This window comes from Lucilia sericata, unplaced genomic scaffold, assembly GCF_015586225.1.
Source record: "Lucilia sericata isolate MDLA Ls3-8-SP2 unplaced genomic scaffold, ASM1558622v1 Contig001614F_arrow, whole genome shotgun sequence".
NCBI lineage: Eukaryota > Metazoa > Arthropoda > Insecta > Diptera > Calliphoridae > Lucilia > Lucilia sericata.
In genome coordinates, this window is record NW_023995530.1 from 54,483 (window position 1) to 72,500 (window position 18,018).

General features: G+C 28.3%; 1 protein-coding gene across 1 annotated transcript in view; it reads right to left on the reverse strand.

Annotated features, from left to right (window-relative positions):
- Positions 1 to 6,200: 6,200 nt before the first annotated feature.
- Positions 6,201 to 18,018, reverse strand: part of LOC119612143 (protein timeless homolog) — a gene marked incomplete at its 5' end in the record, with an annotated part of 49,400 nt that continues 37,582 nt past the window's right edge. The window contains 2 exons of the mRNA XM_037967888.1: positions 6,201 to 6,232; positions 11,231 to 11,331. Coding sequence (XP_037823816.1) covers positions 6,201 to 6,232; positions 11,231 to 11,331 — 133 coding nt within the window. The remainder of the gene's footprint in view (positions 6,233 to 11,230; positions 11,332 to 18,018) is intronic.

Below are 18,018 nucleotides of genomic sequence, written 5' to 3' on the forward strand. Positions count from 1 at the left end.
TTATTTTTATGAAAAAAAGTTTTTTTTGTTGAAAAAAAGTGTCCTTAACGTCTATTCTAAGGGATTAAGGTCATCAACACCGGTCAATTTTTTTCGGTTTTTAGGAATATCTCGAATATTAATGGTATAAAATATTATTTTGTTAATGGTGAACATTGTTTTTTTTATTTTAAACTTATTTATTGATTAAATAAAATAACATTTTCTAAAAGAGAAAATTTTATCGAAAATTTTCTAAAAGAGAAAATTTTATCGAAAATTTTCTAAAAGAGAAAATTTTATCTAATATTTTATATAAAGAGAAAATTTTATCGAATATTTTCTATAAAGAGAAAATTTTATCGAATATTTTCTATAAAGAGAAAATTTTATCGAATATTTTCTATAAAGAGAAAATTTTATCGAAAATTTTCTATAAAGAGAAAATGTAATCGAAATTTTTCTATAAAAAGAACATTCCTTCACAATATTTTCATTGAAAATTCTGTATACATATGCTGTATTTTGAGTTCCTTCTGGCCACGCATTGAAGGAGACAACAATTGATCGCGGAATATTTTGTCTCTCCGATTAATTGGTAGAAGCTCCTGCAAATCATAAACGTTTCCCTTTATAGTAAACTCCCAAGCATTCACATTTATCCATCGTAACAAATAAATACCATTTAATTTACACATTTTAAACACGTATTTATTTAATCATTTATTGCAATTAGTTGATTGCATATAATATTTTGATTAAATAACAAACAACAAATCAAATTAAAAATAAAATCGATAAAATTGCAAAAGTTTTGGTTAATTTGTTAATGAAATTGGGTCACCAAGTTAAAAAACCGCATAAAATTAGTAAATGAGGTTGAGAATTAATTGAAAACCGTATGTGTGTATGTATGATTGTCTGAAGTTTAAATAAAAGCAAAAAAATATGATTAAATTAAATGAAACAGAAAAGTGACATTAATAAAATGATTTTGCGTTTCAATAAATTAAATTATTAAATCGAATTGAAATAGCAAATGATATAAACGATTTTAATTAAATTTATTGTAAAATATATATAAATTAGTTATATAATTAAAGCTATTGTTGTATTTGCATTCCGTAACATTATTTTGTTGTTTTTTTGCTCTTCAAATAAAGCAAAAATTTTGATTTTGTGTTGCGGTTTTAGGTTTCGGTTACTTTATTCAAAAATTAAAACTTTTTTAAATGAGAAAATATTTCATTAATATTTAATGCATTTTTAAAGGTGATAGTTTTCGGCACATAAATCTACATATATACATTTTAAACATCATTCATTCTCTCATTTAGGACAAGTTTTGAAGACATAAACTTTTATAAATAGAAAAGCAAACCATTACAACTATTTTCATTCATATTTTGGTTTAAAATGAAATTAGACTGAAAACCAGTAGTTTGAATTAATACAATCATTATGATTTCATGCTTTTGTATAAAAAATTTTTCATGAAGATATCAATATAATTCTCAATTAGTTAAAAATATTTCACCTATAAATAGTTAGTTGTAAACTTCATTTGTTGTTTCAAGCATGTTCATTTACAAACTTTAAAACTCCTTTAGATCTCTGCTCCTTTTTAAAATTCCCAAAAAATTTCTGTCTACATTCAAACATTTAGACACACACACACACACACATACACATCCATACTTATTCAAGTATGCAGCTGAAAATACATGGGGAACTAACCCATCATATGAATGTTTGACATGTAGAAAATGAAGTTTAATTATTTTATTTTTTTTTTTTTTTTTTTTTTTTTGTTCACTACACTCTAGTCTCATTTTCATTCGTTTTGAAATTTGTATGGAAATTCTTGTTTTTCATAGTCGTAGCCCAGCAAATGCCAAAATAAAAAAACAACAATACCTACTAACAGTAAAATAACTAGAGACAACATATAAAAGTAGGAAAAAAGTGAGAAAAAACGAAAAACTTCATTTTCTGGTATTTGCATTTTTCCAGTCAAGCATTACACAACGCATACAGACATATGAACAGTCACACATACATACACATATTTGTTCTATAATTAGAATGCACCAAATTCTGGTGGAAAAAAAATGAATGCAGATTTAAAATTTAAAAAGACTTGAGATTTTTATACCGACCCTCAGAAAAGATTGTCATTCAGTTTGTATATCATCTAAATATTGGACGTAGATCGATAAAACTATGTGTATTGTGAACCTTATTAAATTTTAAGACGATCTAGCCATGTCCGTCCGTCTCTTGAAAGCACAATAGAGCGTGAGGGTTGAAATTTTGCACAGTTATTTCCTGATAAGGTTTTGAAATTGTATTGAAATATCGGTCCACGATTTCACTTAGTCTCCATACAAGTGTATTTTGTTAATTTTTAAATTTTATTTTAATTAAATTTTTTTTTTTTTTTTTAAAAAAGGAAAGTATAGAACTATTTAAGATTTGGATCCCAAAGATATCTGCACCCTTCAGAATATATCGAGTATCGAATACCCTGTGTTATGTTATTTGGAAGCTGCAATATAACGAGAATACTGGGGGCTATTTATATTATTACTAGCTATACCCAGTGTGCACTGCGACCCTAAAGTCAATATACATAAATAAAAAATCCACTTAACGTTTTTTGAAGATTCTAGCTCTAACAGATTCCCCGATATATGAATTTTTGTATTTAATACATATGGGAGGTACCAACCCCCTATTCAAAGTGCACCAAATGTTCACACGGATGTCACAGTTCTTCGTGCAAAATTGAGGATTCTAGCTCTAATAGTTTCTTAGATACACGAATTTTTGTACTTAATTCATATGGTAGGTGGCAAGCTCCCCTAATGAAAGTCCGCCCATTCTTCGGCAAAATGTTCACATGGATGTAAAAGTTCTTCGTGCTAAATTTTAAGATTCTAGCTTCAATAGTTTCCTAGATAAAAGAATTATTTAATTTAATTAATATGGGAGGTACCACGCCCCTTAAATCTAGTCTGCCAATTTGTTACCCAAATGTTCACATGAATTTCAAAGTAGTTCGTGCAAAATTTTAAAATTTTAGCTCTAATAGTTTCTCAGATCTACGAATTTTTATATTCAATTCATATGGGAGGTACTAAGACCCCTTATCAAAGTCCGCCCATTTTTCTCCTAAATATACACGTGGCTGTTAAAGGATTTTGTGCATTATTTTAAGATTCTATCGCCAATGGTTTCCCAGATAAACAAATTTTAATATTTTATTCATATGGGAGGTCACATATGGGTCATACCCCTTATTGCTAGTCTGCCCATTTTCTGTCCTAAACATTCATGTTAATACAAAAGTGCCTACAAAATGAAGTTATATTTCCTCATGCTTATCATTTAGGATTAGCCTAATACTTCCACATAGGTAGAATATTTTTTCGTATGTAGAACTCGATAATTTCTTAGATAACTAACACAGTGGATCACTTAAATAATATTCACATCAATTTATTGCAGAATTATGTAAAATTTTATTAACTATTTCGGGTTTAATCTAAAAAGAACTTGTCTTTCTTAATATTTTCACTCTCAACCAGAAATTACTGAAAATGGGAAATAACTGATGAATCTTAAATAGTTTTCAGTATAACTTGAACTATTTTCTTGTCAGATATTTTAACTTTAGAACCGGTTTAAGTCCAAAAGATGCTCAGGCTTGGGGGTAATCTTTACATGAAGTAATTCATTACATGGTTAATTATAATTATGTACTTGTAATGTGTAATTGAACAATAACCAATTATAATTAATTGTAATTGCCAATTAACTAGACATTAGTTAATTGTAATTACCTCTCATTACTTGTTATTGAAGTTTTGTCAATAACAATTACTTTTAGTTGTAATTAAGATATTACTATTTACAATTACATGTAATTATAAGTGAAAAAAGTCGCAACTAAAAGTAATTGTAATTGGAAAATCTTCAATAACAATTACAAGTAAGAGACAAAATTTAAATTAAATGTAATTGTAATTGGTTATTGCTTAATTACACATTAAAAATAAGTGTAATTGGCAAAACTTCAATTACAAATAATTGTAATTTGTGAAGATTCAATTACAAATAATTGTAATTAGTGAAGATTCTATTACAATTACTTCAAATATAATTGTAATTGTAATGTTTATCCCCCAGGCCTACTATGGGTTATAAATTATGGATGGGAAGGGAAAATGTAACCGATTTTTTCTCTCCTCTTCTTTTTTTATATTTTCCAACCACTGTGCCTTAGTTTATGTTTGTATACTGGTATAGTATTTGTTTATTTGTACTTCCTTTTTATTCTATACTGTTGTTTTTGTTGTTGAGATTCTAAATATTGTTCAAAGTAAATGTATGCATGATGGTGTATGTGTGTGTGTATGTTTAAGTGAACTTGTATAAATATTAGGGTGATCGACTCGATTTTTCAACCGGTTTTAAAACCGGTTTTTTCTGCTTTACCAGTGTCGGTTTTTTCTTAATGTTGATTTTTCGAATATCGAATAAACCCGGTTTTTTTACTTTTTAAAACCCGGTTTCGAATACTTTTATTTGCTTTGTATTCAAAGATTATTTAAATGAAATTTTTAAGTAAATAATAATACAGCCCGCCTAAATTTTAAAAATATTCGAGTCGAGGAGCTAGCGTATATTTTTCTAAAGCTCCTTTGGTTAAACTTTTTTGATTTTCCTAATTAATTAAAAAAAATTTATTTGTAAAATTGATAACTGTTTGATAAAATTTTATCAATTTTATGATTATATTCCAATTACAATAATTAATTTACGGCTGAAATTATATGGAAGTATTGGAATGCCTATGCAAATTTCCTAAACAGGGTTTTTAAAATAAGCTAGGATTACATAGTACCTTATGTTTAACAGAAGTGTCCCACTTTTATCGTAATTTTTTTATATTAAAGAAATAATGTAAATCAGACGACTAGATCTAAAGTTATAATCTTTTAAACTGTTAAAAATCATTTCGGGCCATGTTTTATTAATCAAATTTAAACATAAACATTAAGTTTTTCAAATTAAAATATATTTTTTTATTTATAATGAAAAACCGGTTAACCGGTTTTTTCTGAATTTGAAAAATATCAACCGGTTTTTTTTAAATGTCAACTATTCGAACTATTCGAAAACCGGTTTTTGGAAAATGTCGAATATTCGATCACCCTAATAAATATGTTTGTTTGGGGAATTTAGTCTGGTTTGCTGCTCATTTTCTTTAAATTTTTATTTCTTTCGTTTTTTTTTTTTTTTTTTGTATGCTCTAGTGTCTCAAGGGAAAGTGAAAAAGACAATTTTAAATTTTAAATACAATTTCATTCTATTTGTTGTTGTTTATTTTTTATTTTTATGCATTTCTATTTTATCTGTATTTTATTTACTTGCAAAATGTTTATTATAAAAATAATATAAAAAGTGTGAAATTTAAAGATAAATAGAAAATGGAAGAGAGAGAGAGAGAGAGAGAGCAAAGTAGTAACTAGTAAAGTGAATTATTTATTTTATAAATTATAAGAGTCTTTTAATATACAAATGCACAAGAGCAGTAACAAGTAAAAAAAGCAAATAATGAAAAAAGGATATCTTGTCTTTAGAGCATCAGATGTAGACCAAATATATGTTTTAAAACAAATTAAATAATTTAAATTATTTCTTAAAAAAAGCATGTCATATGTTTCGTTTTAATACAACAGAATAAATGTTATTTATCTGGTAAACCGACAAGTAATATTAGAACTAAGTGCTAACTACTGCTGGGCCCCAGCTTTTTTCGTTATTAGCACGCGATCATGGTAAGTACTTAATTAACTCCTTATTTGTAAGCGAGCGTGATAAGCACTTAACTCCAATGTTATCACCACTTTAAACAGACTTTATGTTTTAATGTGTTAAAAATAAAAAGACAAAACTCAATATGCACTTTCCTCTTTTATGTCACTGCGATTTAGGGAGCTAATACCAACAATTATCTGTTTAAAATTATTAAAACTGACTAAAAACAACTTCCCCCACCTGTACTTGCTCGCATTACAATTTATCTAATCTATTCTTTTTAAATTTTCATTTATTTTGAGGCTCTCCCCAACACACTATCATTATTACCATAATTTCGTTGGATTATGAAACAAAAGCAAACTAATGGAAAAAAAATCATTTATCAAAAAGCTTTAAACACCGGGACGATAATTCTGTGGCCAGACTGAAACATAAATACAAATAAAAAATAAAACTTTTTTATATAAAAAATTTAAAACCCATACACACACCCAAAAAAACATTCGCCGTAAACTGGCACTTTCCCCTGTGAAAAGGCGCTAAAAAAATTATTTATTTGCCTGCAGGTTGGACGGATGAATGATTGTATGAAGAAGAACCTCTATAGGTGGCATAAAACTGTGGGAAAAATATCAAATTTTTATAATCCCGCGACTAGACGATAAAAACCCACAACAATGTTTTAAAAAGTGTTTCTGTATGTGACAGACGTAACGTAACTGTGTGTTGCCTAAAGTGTTGGTCTGTCGGTCGGACGGTCAACCAGTAGTGAAACCCATTGAGCGTAAATGTAACAACAATGAAATCCAATCAAAAAGAGATTGGAAAGTTTTAAAATATTGATGGACATGTGACACAGGATGGAAAAATATTAAATTTATTCGTTAAAAAAAAATAGAAAAAATTACAAATATTTAGTTTAAAAAAAGTGTTTAAAAAGAATTGAGAATTTTAATAAATAGAAATAAAATAGTAAATAGTGTGACAAGGACTAGCTGAAAGGTAATCATGAATATTTAAATGTGGAAAAGTGTGTTTGCTGTTTTTTTTTTTAAATACAATTGACACTATTTATTCAATGATAATTTGTAATAAATACTCTTAATACAATTACCTTTGTAAGAAGTTAAGTTTGTCATTCCGTTTGTAATTTCTATAATATAATTTTCCGACCCTTTTAATATATACATGTATATGTAAATCTGTATCCTTATAGAAAGCAGAGTCTATTATCAGACCGTTTGTCTGTCCGTCCGTATGTCTGTCTATCTGTATGTCTGTCTGTTAAGGTAAGTTTATCATTCTGTTAATTTTAGTTAGTCATTCCGTTTTTAATTTCTATAATATAATTTTCCTACCCTTTATATATACATGTATATATAAATCTGAATCCTTATAGAAAACAATGTCTATCTGTCCGCATGTCTCTTCGTCCGTCTGTCTGTCCATTTGGTTGTAGGTTTGTTGAAATAAATTTTTAATTCTGGTTTTATTTAAAAAGCGAAAGTTAGGATCATATCAATTTAAAAATACATCGACATAAATAATCTCTTCACCTAATTTTATAAGGATCGGTGCACAATCGACCTATTACTCACATAACCAATAAATCATTTAAATATCGTTTACAAGTGCAATGAATAAGTGGTAATAAATAACAAAAGGATCGATCCATAAAAACGTAAATTCTGTACTTTTTATACCCTACACCACTTTAGTGGGGAGGGTATATTGGGTTTGTGCTGATGTTCGTAACATACAAAAATATTCGTCCTATACCCACCTTAAAGTATACCAATCGGCTTAGAATCGTTTTCTGAGTCGATTAAGCTATGTCCGTCTGTCTGGCTGTCCATGTAAACCTTGCGCGCAAGGTACAGGTCGCAGTTTTCAAGATAATTGAATGAAATTTGGCCCAAGCTTCGTCTTATTGAAAATGCTTAAAATCGGTCCATTATTTCACCTAGCTCCCATACAACAGAACCCCCCAAAAAGGGCTTCTGAGCTCATAATTATGTTAAATATACCTGTATATTGATAAAAAGCTAAGTTTTATACAAGCCTTGATGACCTTGCCAAATTTCATAGAGATCGGGCCTCATTTGACCCTAGCTCCCATACAAAGTCCCCTTCAGAAAATTACTTGAATGTCCAAAATTATCTTATAAACACAAATATTGCGATGAAATATAAATATATTTACAAAATTTTATCGGGCTTGGTCCATATTTGCCCCTAGCCCTCCTATAAAGCCTCTTTCAGAAAATTAGTTTTTCATCCATAAATTGCTTAAATGTATCGCAACAAGGTAATAGAAGAGAAATGCTTTGTTATGAAAAATAAATCACATTTAATATTCATAACTGGTCGGTAACGCCGGACTATACTTTCTTACTTGTTACCATTGTGGTTAGTTAAAATACATTTAAAGAAAAAATAATACATACATATATATAAACAAATCTAGATCCTCCACAGACTTCTCTTTTAACCAATATTTTTATTTTAGTAACGGAATTTTGTGCTTTTGAGTTTTTTTTTCATTCAATATTATTAATGAACAATAGTACCACAAATTCGATTTTGTGGCTTTTTTATATATTGAATAACGTACGTGTGTCATAACAGACATATAGGAGTATAAATATCTATTTATGTTTGGGTGTGAGGATATATGCTTAAAAAAAGAAAACGTGAAAAATATGTGCACACCACTACATGTTTAATAAACATTTATTTTTTTATAATTTTAAATTTCTCTTTCATTCTTTTGCTCAAATTTGTGGTTTATTCAATTATGTCTTTCGTAGTTATAAAAGGTGTATAGATTTTCCGGCATTTATGATGGTGCTTATAATTTGGTGTTTGTTTTTAATTAATTTAGAATATTTGGTATGATAGACCTAGGACCTAGAAGCATTTTCAACTTGTTTTGCTTTTATGTTTTTAAGGTCGTATTTTGCGCAGAATCCCTGATCATACTAAATCATATAACATCCAAAACAAGGCCTTTTATCTGATAACTTATTTATTCCGACTTTTCCCCGATTTACCGATGATCTACATGTCAAAGACTCTAATTTAAATAAATATTTAAATCTCTAAAAAAATGTATGATCATTTTTCCCGCAATGAGCTAAAAATTAGGAAATTTTTAAGATCCATTTCGATTTTTTTTTTGTAGGATTTTCAATCTGGGAACCTTTTCAAAAAAAATATTTTTTATTTTTCTTGTTCAGTTAGTAAATTCTCGTCATTTGAGATCAAATTCCCAAAAACTCTGTTCCAAGGGACACTCTATTACACTAACACATACATTCCTATATGAATATTAAACCAGATATTGGTGTTTTTGTGGTCTACATTCCAATTTAATTTTATTTTCACGTTTATACAACTTTATTAAATAATGATAATAGCAATAGCAACAATACCAATTGTTAGAGAGTAAATACACGCCACAATTGAAAAAGAGTAAGAGCGAGTTGAGTAGAGAACAGAAATGACAAAAAACTGCAAGCAGCCAGCGTTGTCAACTTAATTGAATAAACTATTATGAAAAGAATATAGAACTAAAAAAATAGAAAATTTCTAAAAATTGGAAACAAGGGTCAAATTTGGACCTTTAAACTATCAGGAATTAGGATATATTCTAAAATTTTTGACGACAGAATCTTATTATAGTATAAAAAAACAAAAATATAACTATATGGCAACACTGGATACAAGTAATAAACATTACATTCACAAACAAATATAAATGAAGCCCATAATAAACAAATACATACATTCGTATGCATCAATATTTTCACATATGAATACAACACATACAGGTATGAATAAATATAAATTACGTAGACAAAAGAATGATTTTTTTTAATAAGGAGCAACTCATATTTTAGTTATCTTTGAAAATCTAATACAATTAAAGCCTTAAATCGGGTTACGATCCTATAATGCATGCATACTCATGATGAATTTCCTAAACTTTAGATTTCTTACAGTAAATAACGTTAAAAATTGCGGCCACTTAAAGGCTTACATAGGATTGTTTGTTTGGTATTGTTTAAGATAGACATATGATCAGTATATCTCTATATTACAAATCTTACTAAAACTGTTAGTAGAACCCTAATAAATTTACATACAATTGGTATTTACTATACAGTTGATGAGGCTCCATTGTTATTATAGTCATTATTTGTTATTGTTTATATTGAAAATTGTATTTATTTATCTGTATGCACAGACACATACATAAGCAGTCGTGCAAGAATGCACATTCATATCTAAATGTACATTTGTATGCATATATCGCTGATTTACTATAAGACATGCCTAACTGAAAATTTTGGTTTTTATACAGTTTGCATTGTGAAATCCTTTGCCATAAAAAAACTCCCTGTGTCCCAAGATTGAGTTAGCACTTTTTGAATATAGGGTGACGATATACCAATCGGATCAGAATCACTCGTTTAAGCTATGTCCGTCTATCTGTATTTCCATATGTCTGTCCGTCTGTCTGTCTGTCTGTCTGTCTGTCTGTCTGTCTGTCTGTCTGTCTGCCTGTCTGTCTGTCTGTCCGTCTGTCTGTCCGTTTGTGTGTCTATGTCGCACTTTCTGAGTCGATTAAGCTATGTCCGTCAGGCTGCCCCTCCGTATATCTGTCCGCCTGTCCGTTTGTGTGTCCATGTAAACATTGTGCGCAAACTACAGGTCGCAATTTTTCAAGATAATTTGATAAAATTTGCACACACTCTTCCATTGACCCAAGAACGAAGCATATTAAAAATAGTTAAAATCGGTCCATTATTTCAACCATACCTTCCGAATAGGGCTTATTATGATATTAAATGTTTAAGTATCTCTACAAAAATTGGAAAAACTTAGTTTTATATCAAAAAATTTATTTCTCTTTATATTTAAAAATTTATTTTTTTTTAAATTAAAGATGAAATTAACTTTAACCAATCATCGTCGTAGAGTTGTATGTCATAGTTTTTTAGTTATGCTAGTCTAGTAGTAAATGAGCGTTATGTATAAATATTGATTTATGTATATCTACACATATTAATAAACATGTAAACACATATGTACATACATTGTTAGACCATCAATTGTCCTAATTAATTAATAGGAAACTCTTGTTATAATTGTTCTTTAAAACCTCAAAACACACAAAAAAATTAAATAATATAAATATTTCATCACTGTTTTTTCTCCTCTTCTTACTTTTGTGGCTATTTTTTAAATTAAATTAATTGAATGATTTAAACGGCAGTTTTTTTTAATAACATAAGTGTTTTACAAAAATCTATGGATTTTTTTTTCTGTTTTAAATATATTTTGTGGTTGATAAATTTTAATAGATTTAATTGCAAGAGGAGAGCATAAAAACCAAAGGTATTATTTAGTGACTTACCTGTTGTAATATTGTGCATGAAAATTTCACGCATTAGAAGCATTTCATCTTCAGGAGCTGCTGACATGGCACCGAAAACATCATTCTCTGGCCAGACTTCTCTGAAAGTGGTAAAGAAAAGTATACAAATATTATTTGGGATTTTAGAAGATATACAATTTTGAAATTGAAAAGTGAAAAAATATGTATGTATGTATGTAAAGATGTTAGATTAAGTTCAGCGAATCCAACATTATATCGCAGAGAAACCACAGCATTTAAAAATCATAAGTATTTATAATGACAGCCTTTGCCATTGCCATATAATATTCAATCTTGATTTTGGGTTAATATTTATTTTTAATAAATTTCTCTAATAAACTCTTTATACTCATTATTTCTTAAGTAGGCTCTGCTCAATTTTTGTCAACTACCTCTTCTATATATAACATATCACCTTAGTTTTACCTTCTTTTAATTAAAAAGAAAATTGTTCCCAATAGTCATACAAGTGCAAAAGAAAAAACGAACACCGAAACATAAATTACTCTTACACTCTTACAACATATTAGCAAGAATTGAGTATTCTGCTCCAAATAATTTTATGCGTTCTAAATTGCAATAGTTGTCACATTTAATGCTGATAAATCGTTGTAGATGCTTGTTGCACATTTTGCCAACAAGCGATAGAGGTTTTAAACAAAATTCCAAAAGAAAACTTGTATAATTTATAATTTACTGGTACACTAACCTACAAGTGCTGCTCAAAAAAAATATATATTGCTCAGAACAAACATTTTTTTGCTCATATTTTATAATTAAATTTTAATGCTCATATCATTTAGTAACGAAATTTTGCAGACTCCAAAATAAAAACTGAAGCATAAACTTAACAAAAAAAAAAACAAAAAAGTATTAAAACATCCAGCTTAATATGACACGAAACAAACAAGAGACACAAGGATAAACATTTTTATGTAAAAAGGACATAAAACATCAACCAAAAATAAAACGACAGGAAAAAAATACATGGAGCAGAGAAAATGAACATAAAGTATTAAAGTGAAGTTGAGCGCTTACAAAAATGCGTTTTAATTTTATATACGCTCAAACAAGTAGTTGGTTAGAAACAATAGTGCAGTGGGAGTTATAAGTCTTCCCACCAGTATAAATTTTATTCCAAAATCGTTCTTAAAAAGTTTACTGAAATTTTATGGTTAGTGAGTGAGTGAGTGAGTGAGTGAGTGAGTGAGTGAGTGAGTGAGTGAGTGAGTGAGTGAGTTAGTTAGTTAGTTAGTAGTTAGTAGTTAGTTAGTTAGTTAGTTAGTTAGTTAGTTAGTTAGTTAGTTAGTTAGTTAGTAGTTAGTTAGTTAGTTAGTTAGTTAGTTAGTTAGTTAGTTAGTTAGTTAGTTAGTTAGTTAGTTAGTTAGTTAGTTAGTTAGTTAGTTAGTTAGTTAGTTAGTTAGTTAGTTAGTTAGTTAGTTAGTTAGTTAGTTAGTTAGTTAGTTAGTTAGTTAGTTAGTTAGTTGTTAGTTAGTTAGTTAGTTAGTAGTTAGTTAGTTAGTTAGTAGTTAGTTAGTTAGTTAGTTAGTTAGTTAGTTAGTTAGTTAGTAGTTAGTTAGTTAGTTAGTTAGTTAGTTAGTTAGTTAGTTAGTTAGTTAGTTAGTTAGTTAGTTAGTTAGTGTAGTTAGTTAGTTAGTTAGTTAGTTAGTTAGTTAGTTAGTAGTTCGTTAGTTAGTTAGTTAGTTAGTTAGTTAGTTAGTTAGTTAGTTAGTAGTTAGTTAGTTAGTTAGTTAGTTAGTTAGTTAGTAGTTAGTTAGTTAGTTAGTTAGTTAGTTAGTTAGTTAGTTAGTTAGTTAGTTAGTTAGTTAGTTAGTTAGTTAGTTAGTTAGTTAGTTAGTTAGTTAGTTAGTTAGTTAGTTAGTTAGTTAGTTAGTTAGTTAGTTAGTTAGTTAGTTAGTTAGTTAGTTAGTTAGTTAGTTAGTTAGTTAGTTAGTTAGTTAGTTAGTTAGTTAGTTAGTAGTTAGTAGTTAGTTAGTTAGTTAGTTAGTTAGTTAGTTAGTTAGTTAGTTAGTTAGTTAGTTAGTTAGTTAGTTAGTAGTTAGTTAGTTAGTTAGTTAGTTAGTTAGTAGTTAGTTAGTTAGTTAGTTAGTTAGTTAGTTAGTTAGTTAGTTAGTTAGTTAGTTAGTTAGTTAGTTAGTTAGTTAGTTAGTTAGTTAGTTAGTTAGTTAGTTAGTTAGTTAGTTAGTTAGTTAGTTAGTTAGTTAGTTAGTTAGTTAGTTAGTTAGTTAGTTAGTTAGTTAGTTAGTTAGTTAGTTAGTTAGTTAGTTAGTTAGTTAGTTAGTTAGTTAGTTAGTTAGTTAGTTAGTTAGTTAGTTAGTTAGTTAGTTAGTTAGTTAGTTAGTTAGTTAGTTAGTTAGTTAGTTAGTTAGTTAGTTAAGTTAGTTAGTTAGTTAGTTAGTTAGTTAGTTAGTTAGTTAGTTAGTTAGTTAGTTAGTTAGTTAGTTAGTTAGTTAGTTAGTTAGTTAGTTAGTTAGTTAGTTAGTTAGTTAGTTAGTTAGTTAGTTAGTTAGTTAGTTAGTTAGTTAGTTAGTTAGTTAGTTAGTTAGTTAGTTAGTTAGTTAGTTAGTTAGTTAGTTAGTTAGTTAGTTAGTTAGTTAGTTAGTTAGTTAGTTAGTTAGTTAGTTAGTTAGTTAGTTAGTTAGTTAGTTAGTTAGTTAGTAGTTAGTTAGTTAGTTAGTTAGTTAGTTAGTTAGTTAGTTAGTTAGTTAGTTAGTTAGTTAGTTAGTTAGTTAGTTAGTTAGTTAGTTAGTTAGTTAGTTAGTTAGTTAGTTAGTTAGTTAGTTAGTTAGTTAGTTCTAGGAAAATAACGCAGCTCACCCAATCTTAGATCATTCATGCTCTGTACCCTATTGGTGTACACGATTTCATATTCTTCCAAAAACTACAAACATCTTCTTCCAATTTTTGAAGCTTTTTCTTTCAAAGTGTATGATAACTTTTACTCCATACTGTTTACTTTCTATCCGTGCGATAACAACACCGCCAACTACATATTAAAATGTTTATAGTATGTACCAACAGTGGAGTTAATCCTTATGTAACACATCCCAATATACGTATGTAGACAAAAAAAATTAAATCCTTTTGCAATCCTTACTACCTCCTAGCAAATTCTCCAACTATATAACTCGACTAACATTCGTTTATATCCAATAACTGGATTTTGTTTTTAAAGTAGGCAGCTGGGAGGTAGAAGAAGATTTTGCATTTGTTTTTAATATAATATGTTGAATTTGGTATAGTACATTCACCAGTCACACGTGACAATGTGATGTGGCATTGCTGCGGAATTTTAAATGCTGTGTCTTGTTATATGTAGTTGTAACGTACAATCTTTGGCAAACAACATAGAGAGACAACACGTTTTAAATTTTGTTAGTTTTTTATTTTTGGTTTAAAATACAACACTAGTTGGTATTTTTTTTTTTTTGGTTTTATATGAACGCTGGCAAAATTTAACAATTTTTGTTAATTTGTTTTCATGTAAAATTTTATATTATTTACTAGTGAAGTTTATATGTGAATAGAAAAGATCCTTTACTAGACACGAAACATGATTGTGTACATGGTTACTAGGGAGATACAAACTTAAATGATGCTGAGGATGTTTTTTTTGAAAATGTTGTTTAAATTGTAAATACAGCGGAGAAAATACAAGTTATTTTATAGAAAATGTATGTCCCAGAATATTATGATATTCGAAAATTTTCTAAGGAAAACTAATGTCCCAAATTAATAGAAAACTACAAATTTTCGAATAATTTTAAAAAATTTGATTTCTAAAATTTTCAAAATAAAATTTTGTCACAAAGATTTTTATAAAAAAAACATATTTGACAAAGAAAACTATAGTAAAACATGTTCTATAGAAAACTGATGTCCATAAATGTTCTATATAACACTGATGTTCGTAGGTTTTCTTAAGAAAGCCCATAACCGAAAACTTTTTATAGAAAGTTGATGTCTAAAAGTTTTCTATCAAAAGTTTCGAAAGTTTCTTTAATAGAAAAGTGATATCCTAAAGTTGTTTACAACTACTAAGTAAAACTTATTTTCACAATTTTTTTATAGAAAATTTATTCTTAAAAGTTTTCTATAGAAAAATTGTCTATTTACGAAAGTTTTCTATAAAAAACTAAATAAAATATCACCCTAACTTTTAAACAGCAAAGATAATAGAGTTCTATTGCATTGCTGAAGAATGTAAAATAGGTTCACTTTAAATCTAGATTTAATAGCAGAACATATCTGTCACTACAACAGAAATGTTAAATAGCAATTCTAGGTTTGAATTGGTGATAACTCTGGTATCGACTAGATATTCCTATGTATTCGCAATAATTTCACCCGAACATGTGACCTTAACTCATCGTTTTATCAAATTTTGCATGAACAACTTAACTCGTAAATAATGCAACTATCTATGGAACAATTTTTTTCACACATACGACGACGATATTGCCACACAAGGTTATATTTTATAAAGTATGGCATATATTTAACGGTATTCATGTATTTTTTGCGCCAAGAAAAAAATTTAAAATGTCAACAACAAAAACAAGCTACAATCACATCAACTTAATTAAACGGTTCGTTCCAGTTAGTTTGTTACTTTCCTTTTACGGCTTCTAGTCGACGTTGACTCAAAAAAGTAGAGTAGAATAGCAAAAAAAAAAAAATAAAGAAAAACAACATACCTTAATTTTAACTCAACATAGAAGGATAGAATGAATTTTATGGCAACAACACCATGCAGATGTTGGTATGTGCACATTTTCAAATAAAACTTCACTATCACTACCACAACTCTAGCAAAGACATGCACACACACATACAATCCTTAAATATCATTTAGCATGCATTGATGCAATAGAAATTAGAGAGAGTGTTTGTTGGAACTCCTCTGTATGCACAACATGCCTGAAATGCATGAGATGATGAAACTATAACAAACAATTTCCGCCATATCAACAAAAACACACTCACTTTATATCACACACAAATATACCCACAATCTTATAGTCACACGTCCTTGTTCACATGGGCATATTTACAGACGGACAAGAATCTTTTTTTTTTTTCCTTCAAGAAGGTGTATTTTATTTGACTCTTTATTTTCATATTACGAGCATTGCCTCGTTGTGCAAGTTACAAGATTCAGTAGAAATTTATTTTAAGATAATAAAAAGAAAGGAAGTCAGTGCAAACGCTGTTCATGATGGGGATAGTGGGAAAACTATGGAGAGATTCATATTCAAAGAAAGCCGAGAAAACATTGTCGTAGATGCTATTAGTGAAAGCGTCCTGAAAAACTGAATGAAGTAACTAATGTCCGAAAGGTGTTTACAAAAAAATATATTTAACGTCTATAGAAAACTAAGGACCAAAGGTTTTCTATACAACACGAGTTACAAAAGGCTTTCCGCTGAAAACTAAAGTCTGAAAGTTCTCTATTAAAAATTATACTCAAAGTTTCTCAAGAATAATTATGACCGAACGTTTTCTATACAAATATAATAACCGAATGTCAACAATGTTTTCTATAGAAAACTAGTAGCCGAACATTTTATATAGCAAACTAATGACCAAAAGCTTTCTATAGCAAACTAATGACCAAAAGCTTTCTATAGCTAACTAATGACTGAAAGCTTTCCAGAGAAAATGAAGGTCACATAGTTCTCTTATATAGAAAACAATAGTCAGAAATTTTAAAATGTTAAAGATCGAATATTTTATATAGAAATTTAAAAACTGGATGCTTTCTATGGAAAACCAATGACCGAAACTTTTCTATAGAGAGGAAACTAAAGTCGTAAAGTTTTCTATAAAAAACTAATGGCTTTTTGTATGGAAAACTGATGACGTAAGTTTCTCATAGAGAACTTATAACCGAAAGTCGAGCTTTCTATAGAAAATATTTTTATACAGCTTTATATAAAAAACTAACGTCCGAAAGCTTGCTATAGAAAATTAATACCACAAGGTTCTCTATAGAAATTAATCACCAAAGGTTTCCTAAAAAACTAAATCCCGAATGTTTTCTATCGAAAACTAGAGACCGAAGATTTTTTTCTATAAAAACTGATGGTTTTTTTTATTGAAAACTAATGACAAATGATCAAGAGCTTTCGACAGAAATTTAAAGTCAGAATGTCAGAAAGTTCAAAATACTAAAGTTTGAAATTTTTTTATATAAAATAATAGCCGAAGGTTTTCTTTAGAAAACTGAAGACCGAAAGCTATAGCGAAATAAAGTCTGAAAGTGTTTTTAAGGAAACTTAAGTTTAAAAGCTTTTTTCGATAATTTTCTAAAGAAAACTAATATTAGATAGTTTTATACAGAAAACTGATGTTCCAAAGTGCTCTATAGAAAAGTCAAAAACTGACGTCGAAAAACTAATTTTAATAGAGAATTAAAGTCCGAATATTTTCTATGCTATGTAGGAAAGTTTAAAATATGTACTAAAGTTCGAAAATTTTCTATATTGAACTCTATAGAAAACTAAAGACCAACAGTCGTAAAATTTTCCAAGTTCCAAATATTTTTTTTTTTTTTTTTTTGCCATAGAAAACCAATTTTCGATAGTTTTCAAAAGAAAACTAATATTCGAAAGTTTTCTTTCACAAAACAAATGTTTGAATATGTTGTATAGAAAAAACGAAAACTAACTTAAAAAGCTAGAACTTTGGAAAGTTTCCTTCTAAAAGCTAACATCAAAAATGTTCATAAATTTTCTCCTTCCAGT